The following is a 17,894-nucleotide window of genomic DNA, read 5'->3' on the forward strand; positions in this document are numbered from 1 at the left end:
GCTTGGTCCCAACAACACTGTGCTGCCAGTGAAGCTTATCACGTGGCTGAGTACAGCCACGCCCCTCATTCACTCAGATTTGTTGGAGGACCAACTGGCACTGCCTGGTCTTCCAGTCCCGTCTCCATCATCTTATTCGTCCTGCACTGAGATCAATCACCAGAGGCCCATTATGGGCTGGAGCATGCTCAGTGCTTCCTGCTTTTGCTGCTGTTCATCAGGTATAAAAGAGAGAGAGGGCTCATTCCTGTTTCTCCTAATGTCAGACAATAACAACAACTACCTGCATTGTATGGAGCCTTTCACATTGACAAATCCCGAAAAGTGTTTCACGAATGCTGGAAACGTTGATTAAAGAGAACAACTTTAAGATACATCTTTGAGGAGTTCAGAGGGTGTTAGGAAGGATATTGAAGAGGTTTTATTTTTTATGATTAGATTACTTAGACAAACCGCCTAAAGAGCAACCCACTCAGACCCATTCCCCAACATCTAACACTGTGGCAATTTAGCATGGCCAATTCACCTAACCCGCACGTTTTTGGAATGTGGGAGGAAACCAGAGCACCCGGAGGAAACCCACGCAGATACGGGGAGAATGCGCAAACTCCGCACAGACAGTTGCCTGAGGCGGGGACAGAACCCGGGTTCCTGGCACTGTGAGGCAGCAGTGCTAACCACTGTGCCACTATGCCGCCCATCTGCAGCTCTGTCCTCTGCAGCTCCAATCATACAGTGATGTCTGTGGGAAACAGCTTACAACGGAGACAGTTAGTGGCAAACCATAGTTTAGCAACCTCATGTCCTAGCCCCGCCCCCCCCCCACCCTCCTACCCACACACCAGGCCTCGTTCTCACAGCCTGCCATTACACACTACCTATGGTTAGCCACTAACAGTCTCCATTAACAGCTAGTCGCCCTCCCCCAGCCAGATCGTTATCCACTCCTTTATCCAACCCTTCTTCTCACTCTATCCCCACCTATCCTTTACTCCTTACATCGTCCCCTAAACCCTACCTTCTGCACATAAACTGATCTTTTTTTCTCAGTAATATCTGTTCTGAGGAAGGGACACTGGGTCTGAAACTTTAACTCTGATTTCTCTTCTCAGATACTGCCAGACCTGCTGAGCTTTTCCAGAACCTCCTGGTTGTTTTTTTCTGATTTAGATCTTCCGCAGTTCTTTTGGTTCTAATTTACCGGGAGTTTGTAATTCAGGTCCCACAGCCTCTGTCCCAGTCTCTGCTGTCTCTCCCAACCCCAAACAGTGACATTGCACCTGCACAGCTCATGGACAGGTGTTGTCTTGCTGGCCACACCCCTCATTCACTCCCATTGGCTGCAGGACCACACAGCCACTCCTCCCATTGGTCTGGAGCTGCCGTCAATCAGCGAGGCCCCATTGTGATGAGAGTGGAGGGCTAATCCCTCTCTCTGCCCTGGGATGAGCTTCACCATTCACAGTGAATGGGGCAGTATCACAGAGCACAGGGCCTGGGGGCTATTCAGCCCATTGGGGCTGTACTCTCTCCCTCTGGAGATTCTGCAAATCTGTCCCAATTCCCCTCCTATTTGCCCACAGTCCCCCAAATCTTTCCTTAAAAATTAAAATTCCAATTCTGTTTCAGAATACCTGCTGAATCTGTGTCGTTCAGACTGTTCCAAATGCTCAGAACTTACTGAATACAATAATGTTCATATTTTCACTTTGTATTATTTGCCAATTACTTGACAGTAGTTACTAAACATTATGACAGTGTTAACAATTCCTCTCTCTAGACAAATTCAAGACCTTGGAACCAAATCTGCACCTGGTCAAAATCACTGCTGCACCTTCTCAGCTCCAAGGACAATTATCTGTGCTGCAGCTTGCTTTCCACAAAAGAGGAACACATCTTAGTTTATTAACGTCATAGACATGTACAGCACAGAAACAGATCTTCGATCCAATTCATCCATGCCAACTAGGAATCCTAAACTACTGGAGTCCCATTTGCCAGCTATCCATCAAAACCCTTCCTGTTCACGTACCCAATCGGATGCCTTTTAAATGTTGTGATTTTTCAGCCTCCACTACTTCATCTGGCAGCTCATTCCATACACACACCACACTCAGCTTGAAAACGTTGCCCTTAGATTACTTTTAAATCATTGCTCTATCAACCATGTGCTCTAGTTTTGGACCCACCTAACCTCAGGAAAAAGAACCCCAGCTGCTCACCTTATCTATGCCCCTCGTGATTTTATAAATCTCCATGAAGTCACCTCTCAGTCTTGGACTCTGCAGGGAAATTAACCCCAGCCTATTCAGCCTCTCCCTGTAGCCCAAGTCCTCCAAACCTGGCAACGTTTTTCTAAATCTTATCCGAACCTTTTCACGTTTCACAACATCCTTCCCAGAACAGGGAAATTCAAACTGAAAATAGAATACGAGAAGTGGCTTAATCAATGTCTTTTAAATGTTGTAATTGTACTAGCCTCCACCCCTTCCCTTGGCAGCTCACTCCAAACATGCACTGCCCTCAAACTATCCAACTCTGGCAAAGTCCTTGCAAACATTTCCTGAAAAGTTTCAAGTTTCACAACATCATTCCTGGAACAGGGAGATTGGAACTGAAAACAGAATTCCAGAAGAGCCTTAATCAATGTCCTGTACAACGACAACATGACAGAGACCATAACAAACGCTGCATTCACTCCCTTGCCTATCTGTGACTCTACTTTCAAGGAACTATGAACCTGCACTCCAAGGTCTCTTTGTTCAGCAAGACTCTCCAGGACCTTACCAGTAAGTGTATAAGTCCTGCCCTGATTTGCCTTTCCAAAATCCAACAGCTAACATTTATCTAAATTGAACTCTATCTGCCATTCCTTGCTCCACTGGCCCATCTGATCAAGATCCTGTTGTATTCTGAACTAACCTTCTTCGCTGTCCACTACACCTCCAATTTTGGTGTCTTGTGTAAAGCTACTAACCATACTTCATATTCACATCCAAGTCATTTATTTAAGGATCCAATATCGATCCTTGTAGCACACTGCTGCTCACAGTCCTCCAGTCCACAAAGCAAATCTCCATCATCACCCTCTGTCTCCTACCATCAAGCCAGTTTCGTACCCAAATGGCTTGTTCTCCCTTCATTCCATGTTATGTAACCTTGCTAACCAATCTGATTTGTGGAACCTTGTTGAATGTCCATATAAACAACGTTCACAGCCTGGTTTAATCAATTTTCTTTGTCACTTCAAAACATTCAGTCAAGTTAGTGAGACACGATTGTGCACGTACAAAGCCACATTGACAACAGGAGAAAGGAGGACTGCAGATGCTGGAGATCAGAGCTGAAAACGTGTTGCTGGAAAAGTGAAGCAGGTCAGGCAGCATCCAAGGAACAGGAGAATTGACGTTTTGAGAAGGGCTGATGCCCGAAACGTCGATTCTCCTGTTCTTTGGATGCTGGCTGACCTGCTGCGCTTTTCCAGCAACACATTTTCAGCTCCACATTGACAACAGTCAATGATTATTCCTTACTTTTCCAAATAGATGGATATCCTGTCCCTCAGAATCCCTTCCAACAACTTGCCTGCCACTGACTTCAGGCTCACTGTTTTCTTGTTCCATGGCCTCTCCTTACCACCTTTTAAAATAATGACACCTCACCTGTCACTATCAATGATACAAATACCTCAGAAGAGGCCCAACAATCACTTCCCTAGATTTCCAGACAGTTCCGGGATACATCTGATCAGCTCCCAGGGCTTTATCCATCTTGATGCGATTCAAGACATCCAGTAACACCTCCACTCTAACATGGATACTTTTCAAGTTCTCTCTGTTTATTTCTACAACCTCTCGAGCTTCCATATCTTTCTCCAGTAAAAAGGGCGTGAAATATTTGCATATCTTCCCCACACCCCGGTGGTTCCATAGACAGCCTCGTTAATCTTTAAGGGGTCCTATTCTATGGTCCAGTTCATCTTTTGTCTGTGATATATTTGTTTAATCTCTTTGGATTCTACTTAAACCGTTTCCTGAAGCTATTTCATGTCAAACAGCATCAGCAGCAAGCAACAGAGCTAAACGATCCCACAACCAATAGATCAGATCGGAGCTCTGCAGTTCTGCCACACCCATTTGTGAACGGTGATGGACAATTAAACAACTCACTGGAGGAAGCATCACAGATATCCCCACCCTTACTGATGGAGGGGTCTCACACACCCATGCACCAGATAAGATGATAGCATTTGCAGCAATCTTCAGCCAGAAGTGCAAAGTGGGATGATCCATCTTAACCAGTGGTTTCTAACATCACAGATGTGAATTTTAAGCCAGTTTGATTCAGTTTGAATAACATCAAGAAATGGTTAAGTAGTGCAAAGGCTACGGGCCCTACCAATATTCTGGAAATAATACTGATGGTTTGTGCTCCAGAACTTGCCACCTACCAAGCCAAGAACCGCTCCTGCACTGGCATCTACCCATAATGTGAAACATTGCCCAGGAATGTTCAACACAAAAACACCGCTCCTGCACTGGCATCTACCCATAATGTGAAACATTGCCCAGGAATGTTCAACACAAAAACCAGCCAATTTCCATCTATCAGTCCACACTCGACCAGCAGTAAAGTGATGGAAGATGTCATCAACAGGGCTACCAAGCAGCAGCTGCTTAGCAACAGCCAGCTGAGTGACACTCATGTTTGGCTCCACCAGGGCCACTCAGCTCCCGATTGTGTTACCGTCCTGATTCACAACCTGACAACTAACTGATTCCCAGAGGCGAGGTGAGGGTGACAGACTAGTCCCACTCCAAGATCACTATTTCTAGCTGATTCTACCCTTGTCTCAGCTCATATACTCTCATCCACCTTCTGTTATCTCCAGACTTCAGTATCCAAACACACTCCTGGCCAGCTTCCCACATTCAATCTCCCTGTAATCTTAAGAAAAACTAAATCTCTGCTGCCCAAGTGCTCCCTCGTACCAAAACTTGTTGATGCATCAAAAGGCTCCTATTCATAATCAACAACATAAAGCCACAGAGATGTACAGCATGGAAACAGACCCTTCAATCCAACCCATTCATGCTGACCAGATATTCCAATCCAATCTCGTCTCACCTGCCAGCATCCGGCCCACATCCATCAATTTAAAATTCTCACCCTTGTTTTAATTCCTGGTTGTGATCATCCCTAGCTCGCTGCATCACACACATCCTTGAAGACCTCGACAACCCATTCTGTTTGAGACTCCCAATGATCTGTTAATTCATTACTTCACCTGCGTGGCTGCTTTTACAGTTGTCAAAGCAACATTTTCTGAAATTCGCAGCCAAAACCTCACAGGTCTGCTTTCCCCCTTTAAGACATTCCTCAAAGCCTGCTGATTTGGCAATGCTTTTGGTCACCTGACCTAATATCATCAGTCTCTGACCTTATGTCTAAAGTTCCCAATAATATTTTGGTGAAATTATAAGCATGATGATAAAACTACAAACTGTTCTTGATTTGGACATTACCTTCAAATCATCACTATTGCTGTAATGAATACTCTGTAATGTCTCTTACCTAATCACATTGTGGGAGCACCTTCACCAAACAAACTGCAGCTGTACAAGAAAGTCAAACATCACCCTCTCCACAGGCAACAGGACTTTGGCATTAATCACTGGTATCTGTGGAAGGAGAAACACAGTTGATGTTTCAGGGAGAGCAAAACAGATTACAGGGAATGAAAATGGTGCAGAATTTGATAGTCAGAAATGGAAGGAAAATACACTTGCTTATTGGAAAAATAATTCCTGACTGTTCAAGATTTTTCAGAAAAAAATTAATAAGCAGCACATGGTCGGGGCTGGGCGGCAGTGAAAAATTAACTTACAAAAATGCCTGTAAAAGTAATCGTAAAATACTAAACAGATCAAAAATACACCCATTGTCAATATCTAGCTTGCTCAGAATCGAACAAAGTGCTCATAAGGGAGCCCAAGGATGAAGCAGAGTTGTATAAGCTGTTATGATCCCACAGTCATAGAGATGTATAGCACCGACACAGACCCTTCGGTTTAACTCATCCATGCCAACCAGGTATCCGTACCTAATCTATTCCCATTTGCCAACACTTGCCCCATATCCCTGTAAACGCTTCCTAATCAGATCATGTGTCTATTTAGATGCCTTTAACATGTTTTAATTGTACTAGCCTCCACCACTTTCTCTGGCAGCTCATTCCACCCACTGCATGAAAGTGTTTTCCTTTAGGCCCCTTTGAATTTTTGCCCCGTTCACCCTAAAGCAATGTCCTCTACTTTTGGACACCACTACTCCAGGGAAAACACCTTGTTCATTTACCCTGTTCATGCTCCTCATGATTGTATAAACCTCCATAACATCACCGCTCAGCCTATGGCACTCCAGGGAAAACAGCCCCAGCCTTTTATGCCTCATCCTGTAGCTCAAATCCTCCAACCCTAACAACATCCTTGTAAGTCTTTTATGAAACCTTTCAAGTTTCACAGCACCCTTCTGATAGGAGGCAGGCCAGAACTGCACACAATATTCCAAAAGTGGCCTAACGAATGTCCTGTACAGCAACATGACCTCCCACATCCTATATTCAATGCTCTAGCCAATAAAGGAAAATACACTGAACACCTTCTTCATCATCCTATCTACCTGCAACTTGACTTGCAAGGACTATGAATCTGCAGTCCAAGGTCTCTTTGTTCTGCAAACGTTTCCAGGGCCTTGCCATTCAGTGTATAAGTCCTGGGCTAAAAAACGTGTTTCTGGAAAAGCACAGCAGGTCAGGCAGCATCCAAAGATCAGGAGAATCGACATTTCAGACATGAGCCCTTCTTCAGGAATCCTGAAGAAGGGCTCATGCCCGCAATGTCGATTCTCCTGATCTTTAGATGCTGCTTGACCTGCTGTGATTTTCCAGCAACACATTTATTAGCTCTGATCTCCAGCATCTGCAGTCTTCACTTTCCCCTAGTGTATAAGTCCTGCCCTGACTTGCTTTTCCAAAATGCAGCACCTCACATTTATCTAAATTAATCCGTATCTGATCAATATCTCACTGGAACCTGAAGTAACCTTCTTCACTATGCACAATACCTCCAATTTTGAATGACCTGCAAACTCAGTTACGATAGCAAGCCATTTAAATGAATGACGAAACAAATCCAGAAATAAACATCCATTTCTCTGAGTTTGAATGTGCTCTGTGTAAATCCTACCCAATGACTCTGTACCAGAGAAAGGCTACACAAGCACCTGGCTGCACCTTGCCCCCTACAAAGATGGCGGCCGCGCACGTGTCCAGTGAATCGTTGCCCCGAATAAAGATGGCGGCGCTCACTCAGGCCTGCAGCCGCGCTGAGGCAATTTCCCGTTGACTACAAACACGGGACTGGGACGTTCAAATTTGTGCTTTCCGACGAGCACAATTTATTTGTAAAACCTCTCCGCTCATAGCAACACAGTTTTTCTCCCGTTTCCCCCGGTTTATTTATTTCTTTCCTTACCGTATCCTTTCGCTCCATAACTTCCTGAGTATTCATTACAGCGACTCGCCGCTGTGGGCGAGGGTGATCACGTGGTTTGTCTAGTTCTGCCCCTAGTTCACTTTGATTGGTTGGAGGACCAACCTTCCGCCGGGTCCTCCAGATCCGCCCACCGTCCTTTCATTGGTCCGGTGCTGACATCAATCACCTGGGGTCCCTTTGTTGGGTTGAGCATGCGCAGTGTTTCCTGCTTTTGCTGATATGTTGGGTAATGTGATGGGTCAGTTCAGTGAGGGGAAGGATCCCTTTGTGTGAGCTCTGCAGTAGATTTCCTTTATTAATGGAGGGAATTGCCTTCCTACTCATGACTGTATAGCTGTGATTGATGAACCAATGCCATCTGAACCAGTACATAAACACCCCATTTTCACAACATCTGAGATCTTCAGCTCATTGTATCGCGCTCTTCTTTGGAAACAAAACAACATGAAATAGAGCCTCAAGGAATTGGAGCAGGAGTAGGGCATTCATTCCCTTCAGCTTGTTCCCCCCATTCTGTCAGATTATGGCTGGGCCAACCCAGACCTCAATACCTCTTTTATGCTTGATCCGCATAGCCCTCAACTGCTCAATATTTCAAAAATCTATCTGCCCTCTTTTAGGATAATTTGAGATAGAATCATAAATTCCCTACTGTGTGGAAACAGGCCCTTCGGCCCAACAAGCCACACTGACCCTCTGAAGAGTAACGCAACCAGATCCATTCCCCTACCACATTTAACTTTCACAATTGTTTGGGCTTGAAAATTCTAGACATTCACTGAGAGAATAAAAATCTTTACTGTTAGAAACGAAAATCGCTTCTTAATAATCGCTCTAGACAAATTCAGGAAAACAAAGTTTTATTAGCAAGTCTGCAGAGTCGGGCACCCTTCTGAGTAAAAGGCGCCCCGAGGCTTACAAAGTTTCTCATTATATACAGTACAAGTCCCTCCCCTCCTTGGTTCTAACGAGCCATGAGGTTCACATTCTTAAAAACATCATTATTCTCCAACTTGTATCCTTATCACAAAGTCTGCAACAAATGTCTCCAGACCCTCCCCTTCCTGGCTCTTAATGAGCCATGAGGTTCACATTCTTAAGAACATCATTATTCTCCAACTTGCATCCTTATCACAAAGTCTGCAACAAATGTCTCCAGACCCTAGAGGTGTTATTTTTCTCTCCCTGTAGTCTTATCAGTCAAAGACTTATTCTTCTCTGTGCTGTAGCAGATGTCTCTGTATCAATCTGTAGCAGATGTCTCTCGAGTCGTTTCCCTGTTTTGCAGCCTCTATCAGTCAAGGACTCCTCCTCCCCTGTCTGTGTTTATGGTTTCATCAATCAAGGGCCTGCTTGTTTTACTCTGCTCACAAATTGCCAGCATTCTGCACAATTTAAACTATTCTACTTTTGAGTATACAAAATGTTTTTAGAAAAAAAAACAAAAAGTCTAATGTTTTAGAAAAGACGTCACTCTGCTTACAAATTGTCAGCAATATGCACAATTTAAACTATTCTACTTTTGAGTATATAAAATCTTCTAGAAAAGAAACAAAAGTTTTGTCTTTTATTATGGATCAGTCTGTGGTCCAGGCACATCTTAAAGTTTAAACCGAAATTACCTCTCACAATTCCACCCTTTTCTTTCTTTAAGATGTGCCTGACCAAGATAACCCCCCCCTCCTCAAGGGCCCGGGAAATCCTTGGTCTTTCGCAGCAACATCACTTTAAGTTCACGCGTCCCATGTTGTGGAACCACCACTGCCTGGAGTCGGGAAATATTTTTCTGAATTAAAAACTGAATACAGGGGATTAGGCAGGGTAGTACGAGAAGAAGAATCATGCCCCCCCCAACCATCAGCAACGCTGTGCGCCACCAACTACCACTTAGGAGACCATCCCACCATCCGATGCCACTAAGAGGACGCCAAGATTGTACTGGCACATGGGCCAATTTCCGAATTTCATCGGAAATTTCCAAAACCGCTTTACCATTATCGTCAATTTCTAGACAGCAGTTTGTCAGGTTAAACTTCCCGCACACGCCCCCCTCCGAGGCCAACAGATAATCCAAGGCAAGTCGGTTTTGATATATAGCAGCCCTCATCTGATCCTGCTGCTTAGCCAGCAACTCCAGGGCCAGAGCGGTCTGGTTAGTAATGACCTCTACGACTGCTTGGAGCCTGATAATTCGATTTAACATATAGATAGGAGTACGATATCCCCATGATCCGTCCTGTGCCCATGTAGCCGGCCCGTAGTATTCAATAATCCGGGCCGGTGGCCACTCATCCCCCCAATCACCGACTTGGATATCTCTTGGCAACCTACGCAGGGAGTCAAAGAGTTTAATTCCCAAATCATCGCCTTCCTCCCGGGGTAATAGGAAGAATTCAGGTCGTATTAGACCCAGGAAGCATACTCCAGCCCATCCCATGGGGAGTTTGGAATATGCCTGATTACCGCATATCCAAAATAGGCCATCTGGAGCAGGCCCCCCCTGTTTCGCAACTTTATTCAACACCTCTTTTACCCCAGGAATGCCCTCATAAGGGCCGGAGCCGCTACAATTCCAAAACCGAGAGTCATCACCCAGCCTCACACAATTGCGGTTCTCCTGTTTTGCAATGTACCATGTGATATCCTTAGGCCACCAGACTTGTGTGGTTGCATTCAATACACTCTGACAGGGGCTGATACCCACCTCAATCTTCCCTTTCCCTTCAACACACAACTGGCCTTCCGGGCTGTTAGTCAGTCTCCACCTCTGTCCTTTTCTTTCGTTGACATGTGTCCAATTATACTGATGTAACTCCCATATATCTAAGCTATGACCAGACCACGGCCATTGTGCAGTCATATGCGGCCCCCCACAAACCCAGCAATTGCTAATATTTAACACGGTGGCTATCCTAGACGTAAGATCAATAAACAGGTTCTGTGTTACATCGGGAAGTTTGATCTCCTCTTCTACCTCCTTGTATATAGACGGCACCTTGGAGACAACGGCCGTCCTTTGACGGTCCTGCTCTTTCTCTAACTTCCGTACAGTATTCTGTACTCTGGTCTCCCTGACTCTGTCCACATGTTCCTTGAGCAACATAGAGGGTAGGCCCCACTGCCCAGCTTTGTTAACACAGACCCAGCGGTCATTTTTGGGGCACCCACGGACCCTGCCACCGTATCCTTTATTATACACTTGATAATAGGGTTTTCCACCCTCCCAACATTCTTGCCGTGCATTCAAATCGTAACACCGATCGTCCACATGGGAGTGAGAAACAAATGATCCCGAGTAGATCCTACTCCCAAGCCTCACCGTAGTCCGACATTTGTCACATCTCCCCTCACCCTCCCCCACATACAAGAGAAAACTGATTAATATCCCCACCAATACAGTCCAAGTAGAGTTCATTATTGCTGTCTTTTCAGTTTTACCACCAACGGCTTGTCCCCTGGCTCGCATGTCCAAGTGCTCTCTCCTTCTGGCGGAACAGGTCCCTTTATCCTTGATGCGTGGACCCACCCTTTTTCTTTCGTCCGAACAGCTGCTTCAGTTGTTAACAGAACTAGGAACGGTCCTTCCCACCGCGGCTGGAGCTTTTCGGCTTTCCAGGTCTTAACAAGTACCCAATCTCCGGGCTCCACCTTATGCAGGAGGAAGTCGAGCGGCGGAGTCTGAGCCAGGAGACCTTTCCTCCGGAGTTCTGCAAAAGAACGGGATAAGGCCAGTAAATAGTTTCTGACAAATACATCTCCCCCTTGTAGAGTGGGACATCCATCAACCTTACTCCAATATGGTAATCCGAACAGCATTTCATAGGGGGAAACCCCGACATCCCGGCGAGGTGCCATACATATCCTCAATAGGGCAATGGGCAGGCACTTCAGCCAAGGTAACTTAGTTTCTAACACCAGCTTAGTCAATTGGGTCTTGAGTGTGCCATTCATTCTCTCAACCCGACCCGAACTCTGAGGATGCCAGGGTGTGTGGAATTTCCATTGGATACCCAGGGCAGTACAGATCAAATGGTGTAGTTTAGAAATAAAATGTGTCCCGCAGTCTGAGTCGATAGATTCCATTATGCCATATCTCGGGATTATGTTCTCTAACAACAGTCGGGCCACGGTTGGTGCATCGGCTTTGGCAGTTGGGAAAGCCTCTACCCAGTGAGTGAAATGGTCTACTATTACTAGCAGATATTTCCATCGCCGTACTGGGGGCAATTCTGTAAAGTCAACTTGGATCCTCTGGAATGGCCTAATTGCGAGGGGCTGACCACCGACTGGCATAGAACGCATGGCTTTCTTGTTAATACGCCGGCAAGTGGGGCATCCGACTACCTCCTGTTGGGCTAATGTGTATATCCCCCTGCACACATAGTCTCTCAGGATCGTATCACACATGGCTTGCACCCCCCAGTGGGTTTGATGGTGTAATCGGTGCAGAATACCCCGGGTGATCTGTTTGTTCAGTACTTGTCTCCCATCAGGAACTGTCCACTTCCCGTTGGTACCTAGCCGGGCACCCAATTGATCCATTTTATCAATCTCCCCCTGGTTGAAGACGGGTTGTTTAGCGAGCCCTTCCCTCAACGGTATTAACGTTAACAATTGGACGGATTTTTCGACCGCTGCCCGCTTGGCTTCCTCATCTGCCAGCCGGTTTCCCACCGCTTCCGGTGTCGACCCCTTCTGGTGACCGGGTACATGGACTACTGCAAGCTCCGTAGGTAACGCCAGGGCTTCCAACGTTAGGCTGATCATTTGTTCGTGTGCTAATTCTTTTCCCCGGGAAGTTATCAATCCTCGCTCTTTCCAGATTTTCCCAAAAGTATGAACGATCCCGTATGCATACTTTGAGTCAGTATATATGGTTCCCACCTTCCCTTCCAACAACTTCATGGCCCTCTGGAGGGCGTACAACTCACAGGATTGGGCTGACCACTTCGCAGGCAGTCGTCCGGACTCGATCGTCTGCTTTGCTGCACCATCTATGATAGCGTAGCCACTGTACCGTACCCCACTGATGCACCGGGAGGACCCGTCGATGTACAGTTCCTGTCCTTCACCCAGCGGGGCTTCTTGCAGGTCCTCTCGGGTCTTGGTCTGCAAGTCTACAAATTCCACACAATCATGCTCCTGTTCTCCATCTACAGGACGTCCGTATAGAAACTGGGCTGGGTTGCAACTAAGATCTTTTGCAAAATTGAGATCGTCCCCGGTCATCAAAATCGTCTCATACTTCAGGATGCGAGAGTCTGTTAACCAGCGGTGAGCCTTCTGAGCCAGTATGGCACTAACCGAATGTGGGGAATATACTGTGATCCTTCCTCCAAAGGTAAGTTTTCGGGCCTCTTCCACTAACATTGCCGTAGCTGCCACTGCCTGTATACAGGTCGGCCATCCACATGACACAGGGTCTAACATTTTTGACAAAAATGCAACCGGCTGACGTTTCCCTGCCCGCAGCTGGGTAAGCACGCCCTGGGCAATTCTGCCGGCGGTATTGACATATAACTGGAACGGTTCCTTCAGAGTGGGTAAAGCCAATACCGGAGCTCGGATCAGTTTACTTTTAATAATATTAAATCGCTGCTCCTCCTCATCTGACCAGTCCACCTTTTGTACTTCTTGTCCCAGTTTGTCGTACAAGAATTTTACTAAAGTGGTGTAACTTTCAATCCATATCCGGCAATATCCTACTAGCCCCAGGAATTGTCTGATTTCCTTCTTCGTCCTGGGTATTGGCATAGCCGTAATCCCTGATATTCGTTCTGGCGTGATACGGCGATGTCCCTTACTGACTTGATGGCCCAGATATCTTACTTTTTGCTCCACAAACTGGAGTTTTGTCCTGGAGACGCGTAGGCCCTGTTTCCCCAGGAAGTTCAGCAGGTCAACGGTGTCTGTCCGTACCTCCTCTTCTCTTGGTCCTGAGAGTAAGAGATCATCGACATATTGGAGCAATTGATTTTCCGCGTTACACCGAAATCCTCCTAAGATCTGCTCCAGTATTTGTCCAAACAAGTTGGGTGACTCCGTGAATCCCTGCGGCAAGACCGTCCACCTTAACTGTCGCTTTCGTCCTGTGAAGGGATTCTCCCATTCAAAGGCAAAAAGGTTCCGACTTTCTTTGTCAAGGGGGCAACTCCAGAAGGCATCTTTCAGATCTATTACGCTGAACCATTCGTGTTCGGGGGAAATTTTACTCATTAACGTGTAGGGATTGGGTACCACCGGGTACCTAGCCTGGACTACTTCATTCAACCCCCGCAAGTCTTGCACCAGCCTATATGTCCCATCCGGCTTCCTCACAGGGAGTATTGGAGTATTGAAAGGGGACATACATCCCTCCAGTAGTCCATCTGTGATTAATCTTTCTATCACAGGTTGTAACCCCTCGCGTCCTTCCATAGCAATCGGGTACTGTTTCCTTCTTACCGGGCCTTTTCCTGGTAACATGGTGATTTGGAGAGGTTTGATGTTTAAACCCCCTCTGTTCCCTTCTCGGTACCATACTTCCGGGTCTATTTGTTGATCATCTTCTTCGGTGAGGGCGAACAACCTTACCACTATTTCCCCGTTACTTGGTACCGTTCCGATCCCTAGTTTGACCTGCAAGTCTCTTCCTAACAAATTAAACCCCGCCGATGGCAGTAGAAGGAGGTCTCGTTTAGTAGTTCTGTTTTCATATCCAATTTCCACGTCCTCCACCACTGGAACTTGTAATTTCTGTCCTCCAATTCCAGATACCCCCATAACTTTTTCTCCTGTTCGGGTGCCGGGGGGTATTTGGATTATACTTGATCTTTCGGCTCCCGAGTCCACCATAAATGTGATCTCCGATCCTTGGGGTCCGACTTTCAAATTTACCAGGGGTTCCTGTCTATAGTCCTTTTGCCCCAAGGGTAGGAACCCCCGACCTCCCTAATCTTCCTCCATCAGTGCGTACGACCGCACCTCCTGCTTGTAGCTGGGGCACTCCCGTTTAAAATGTCCCTCTTCATTACAGTAGTAACATCTGAGTATCCTCTTTGTTTCCCTGTCGCGGTCTCGCGTTCCTCCACTCTTCCTTTGTTCCGGCCATGGTTCTCTTTTCCTCTGCTCTTGCCACGACTCTCCCTTCTCCTGTTTCTGCCACGGTTCCCCCTTTTCCCTTCTTCCAGCTGTCATTTGTTGCACCGCTTGCATCATTATCTTTGTCGCCTTCTTTTGCTTCTCATCGTCCCTTCTCACAAACACCTTTTGCGCCTCCCGCAGTAGTTCACTTAGAGATTTACTATCCCAATCATCCATTTTCTCTAACTTCTTGCGTATGTCTGGCCAGGCTTTTGATACAAACTCTACCCGTATGAGTTGTTGCCCCACGTCCGTCTCAGGGTCCACCCCAGCGAACTGCTGCAAATTCTTCCTAATCCTGTCTAGGAAGTCCATCGGGGTTTCCTCCGGGTTTTGATGATTACCAAAGGCCTTGGTAAAATTGTGCCCCTTCGGGGCTGCGTGTCTTATTCCTTTTATCCAATAGTCCCGCATGTCTCTCATGTTGCGCCGTCCTTCCTCCGTGTTCTTATCCCACTCGGGGTCGGTGAGGGGAAACTTCTGCTCCCCTCCTTCTCCTCCCTCTCTCTCCCAGGCCAAGAGCGCAGCTTGTCGTATCATCTGTCGTTCCTGGCTAGAGAACAATGTTTTCATGATGGAATACATCTCTTCCCACGTGTAAGTATTCGGACCCAGGAACTGATCTAATTGTTCAGCCAGGCCCATGGGGTCCTCCAGTAGGCCCTTCATCTCCCTCCTGAAATTCCGTACTTCAGTACTCGTCAAGGGAACGTTCACATAGCCCGTGCCTCCTTCCTCGCCCCCCATGGGCACTTCCCGGAGTGGATTCATTAATGCAATTGAGGTAGGATTTTGCCCGTGACCCCTTCCAGCTCGAGATCTGGTCTGTACCCCTGAGGTAGTCTGTGATTCCTCCCCTTTTTCTTCCCCTTCCTCTGACTCGTCGTCACCCTGAGGAACATTTTGTGGGGCAGACGGGGTCACGTAGGGCGGCGGTAAGTGATCTAAAGGTTCCCATTCTTTCTGCTTTCTCGAGTCTTCATTAGGTGCCTGCATCTGGCAAGATATCGTAACCGGTAGCCAACAAAAGGCATATTCACTTTCTTCCAGATTACCATCAGGTTTTGAATTGACATATAAAATAAGAGCTTGCCGGACCCAGTCTTCGTCAGTACCGAATCTAGGCCACCACACTGAGTCGCCCTGAATAGGTTTCTGGGACCACTTTTGACAGTATTTTACCACCTTCCTTTTAGATTTTCCTTTTCTCCCACCCTGATCCCAATTATTTAACATTCTTCCTAACGGACTATCGTCAGGTACCCCGGGGTATTTGTCATTGTCTCTGTTCAAGCCTACCTTTCCCTTACTCGCCTTGGATCCCTTATTTCCCATTGCCGAGGACTTCGTAATTTTCCCGTGATAATCTATCACAATTTAGCCAATTCCCGGACCTTCAGTCCCGTGATCGCCCAGGTTCCTTTGCAGGCACCCCCGGTCTTTGGATTCCTGTGTCCTACGTCTCTGTGACACAGATCACAGGCACCCCGTAGGTACACGTTCCTCCTCAAACACGGTCTCTGCAAATTCCCTCACAGGCAAGCCCCGGTCTCTAGATACCTGAGTCCTACGTCTCTGTAGAAAAATCCACAGGCACCCCGTAGGTCCCCAGGCGTCCGGAAACACGGTCCCCGCAAGTTTTTCTTACCTGGGTTCGGTGCACCGAAATTACTCGATCATTAACCGTCCCCACTGCCTCGGCCACACCCCTCCTTTGTTTTCCTGAGCCTCCCGGATATCACTCGCTCAAGCCGCGCGGGGCGACAAGCAAGGAATCAGGGACTGCTGAAATCAGCAGGGTGCACCTTCTCCGATGTCCTTCCTCAGCTCCCCCCGCGGCCGGAGTGTTGATCCCGGACGAGCCCCCAAGTTGTTAGAAACGAAAATCGCTTCTTAATAATCGCTCTAGACAAATTCAGGAAAACAAAGTTTTATTAGCAAGTCTGCAGAGTCGGGCACCCTTCTGAGTAAAAGGCGCCCCGAGGCTTACAAAGTTTCTCATTATATACAGTACAAGTCCCTCCCCTCCTTGGTTCTAACGAGCCATGAGGTTCACATTCTTAAAAACATCATTATTCTCCAACTTGTATCCTTATCACAAAGTCTGCAACAAATGTCTCCAGACCCTCCCCTTCCTGGCTCTTAATGAGCCATGAGGTTCACATTCTTAAGAACATCATTATTCTCCAACTTGCATCCTTATCACAAAGTCTGCAACAAATGTCTCCAGACCCTAGAGGTGTTATTTTTCTCTCCCTGTAGTCTTATCAGTCAAAGACTTATTCTTCTCTGTGCTGTAGCAGATGTCTCTGTATCAATCTGTAGCAGATGTCTCTCGAGTCGTTTCCCTGTTTTGCAGCCTCTATCAGTCAAGGACTCCTCCTCCCCTGTCTGTGTTTATGGTTTCATCAATCAAGGGCCTGCTTGTTTTACTCTGCTCACAAATTGTCAGCATTCTGCACAATTTAAACTATTCTACTTTTGAGTATACAAAATGTTTTTAGAAAAAAAAACAAAAAGTCTAATGTTTTAGAAAAGACGTCACTCTGCTTACAAATTGTCAGCAATATGCACAATTTAAACTATTCTACTTTTGAGTATATAAAATCTTCTAGAAAAGAAACAAAAGTTTTGTCTTTTATTATGGATCAGTCTGTGGTCCAGGCACATCTTAAAGTTTAAACCGAAATTACCTCTCACATTTACTTTTTTTACAAAACGAATGTTCCCTTATGTAATGTCCCCTGGTTTGAGACTTCACTGGTGCTAGAAGATCTAGTCAACATCTACCCTGTCAAGCTCCTCAGAATCTTGTTTCCATAAGATCACCCCTTATATTATGTGGCTGGCACAGTGGTTAGCACTGATGTCTCACCGTGCCAGAGACCTGGGTTTAATTCCTGCCTCAGGTGACTCTCTGTGTGGAGTTTGCACGTTGTCTCTGTGGGGTTCCTCCGGGTGCTCCAGTATCCTCCCACAATCCAAAAAAAAGTGCAGGTTCGGTGAATTGGCAATGCTAAATTGCCTGTAGTGTTCGGTGAAGGGGTAAATGTAGAGGAATGGGTCTGGGTGGGTTGTGCTTTGGCGGATAGTTGTGGACTTGTTGGGCCAAAGGGCCTGTTTCCACACTCTATGTAATCTGTCGAGATTCTATTGAATAATGACCTAACTTGTTTAGCTATTCTTGATAGGTCAACCTTTACATCCTCGAAGCAG

The 17,894-nt window shown here is 46.5% G+C and overlaps 1 protein-coding gene and 1 long non-coding RNA gene across 5 annotated transcripts in view; both read right to left on the bottom strand.

Moving 5' to 3' along the window:
• LOC140470071 (uncharacterized) overlaps window positions 1-7,626 on the bottom strand; it is a 29,442-nt gene extending 21,816 nt beyond the window's left edge. For all 3 annotated transcript variants that reach the window (XR_011956342.1, XR_011956341.1, XR_011956340.1), the window contains exons 1-2: window positions 7,536-7,626; window positions 5,575-5,681 (exon numbers count right to left, since the gene is read on the bottom strand). This is a non-coding gene — a long non-coding RNA (uncharacterized lncRNA). The remainder of the gene's footprint in view (window positions 1-5,574; window positions 5,682-7,535) is intronic.
• A 773-nt stretch (window positions 7,627-8,399) lies between these two features.
• LOC140470146 (endogenous retrovirus group 3 member 1 Env polyprotein-like) lies at window positions 8,400-17,367 on the bottom strand. 2 transcript variants are annotated; one of them, XM_072566580.1, is made up of 2 exons: window positions 16,327-17,367; window positions 8,400-11,263 (listed from the first exon to the last, which is right to left on the bottom strand). In XM_072566580.1, exon 2 carries the CDS (start codon window positions 11,020-11,022, stop codon window positions 9,241-9,243), a length of 1,782 nt encoding a protein of 593 aa, XP_072422681.1. In that variant the 5' UTR covers window positions 11,023-11,263; window positions 16,327-17,367; the 3' UTR covers window positions 8,400-9,240. The 2 variants fall into 2 exon arrangements, 1 of the variants encoding a protein (XP_072422681.1); XR_011956419.1 differs by lacking the exon at window positions 8,400-11,263 and adding an exon at window positions 15,870-16,142.
• Between the last annotated feature and the right edge of the window lie 527 nt (window positions 17,368-17,894).

This window comes from Chiloscyllium punctatum, chromosome 50 (genome assembly GCF_047496795.1).
Source record: "Chiloscyllium punctatum isolate Juve2018m chromosome 50, sChiPun1.3, whole genome shotgun sequence".
In the NCBI taxonomy this organism is placed as follows: domain Eukaryota; kingdom Metazoa; phylum Chordata; class Chondrichthyes; order Orectolobiformes; family Hemiscylliidae; genus Chiloscyllium; species Chiloscyllium punctatum.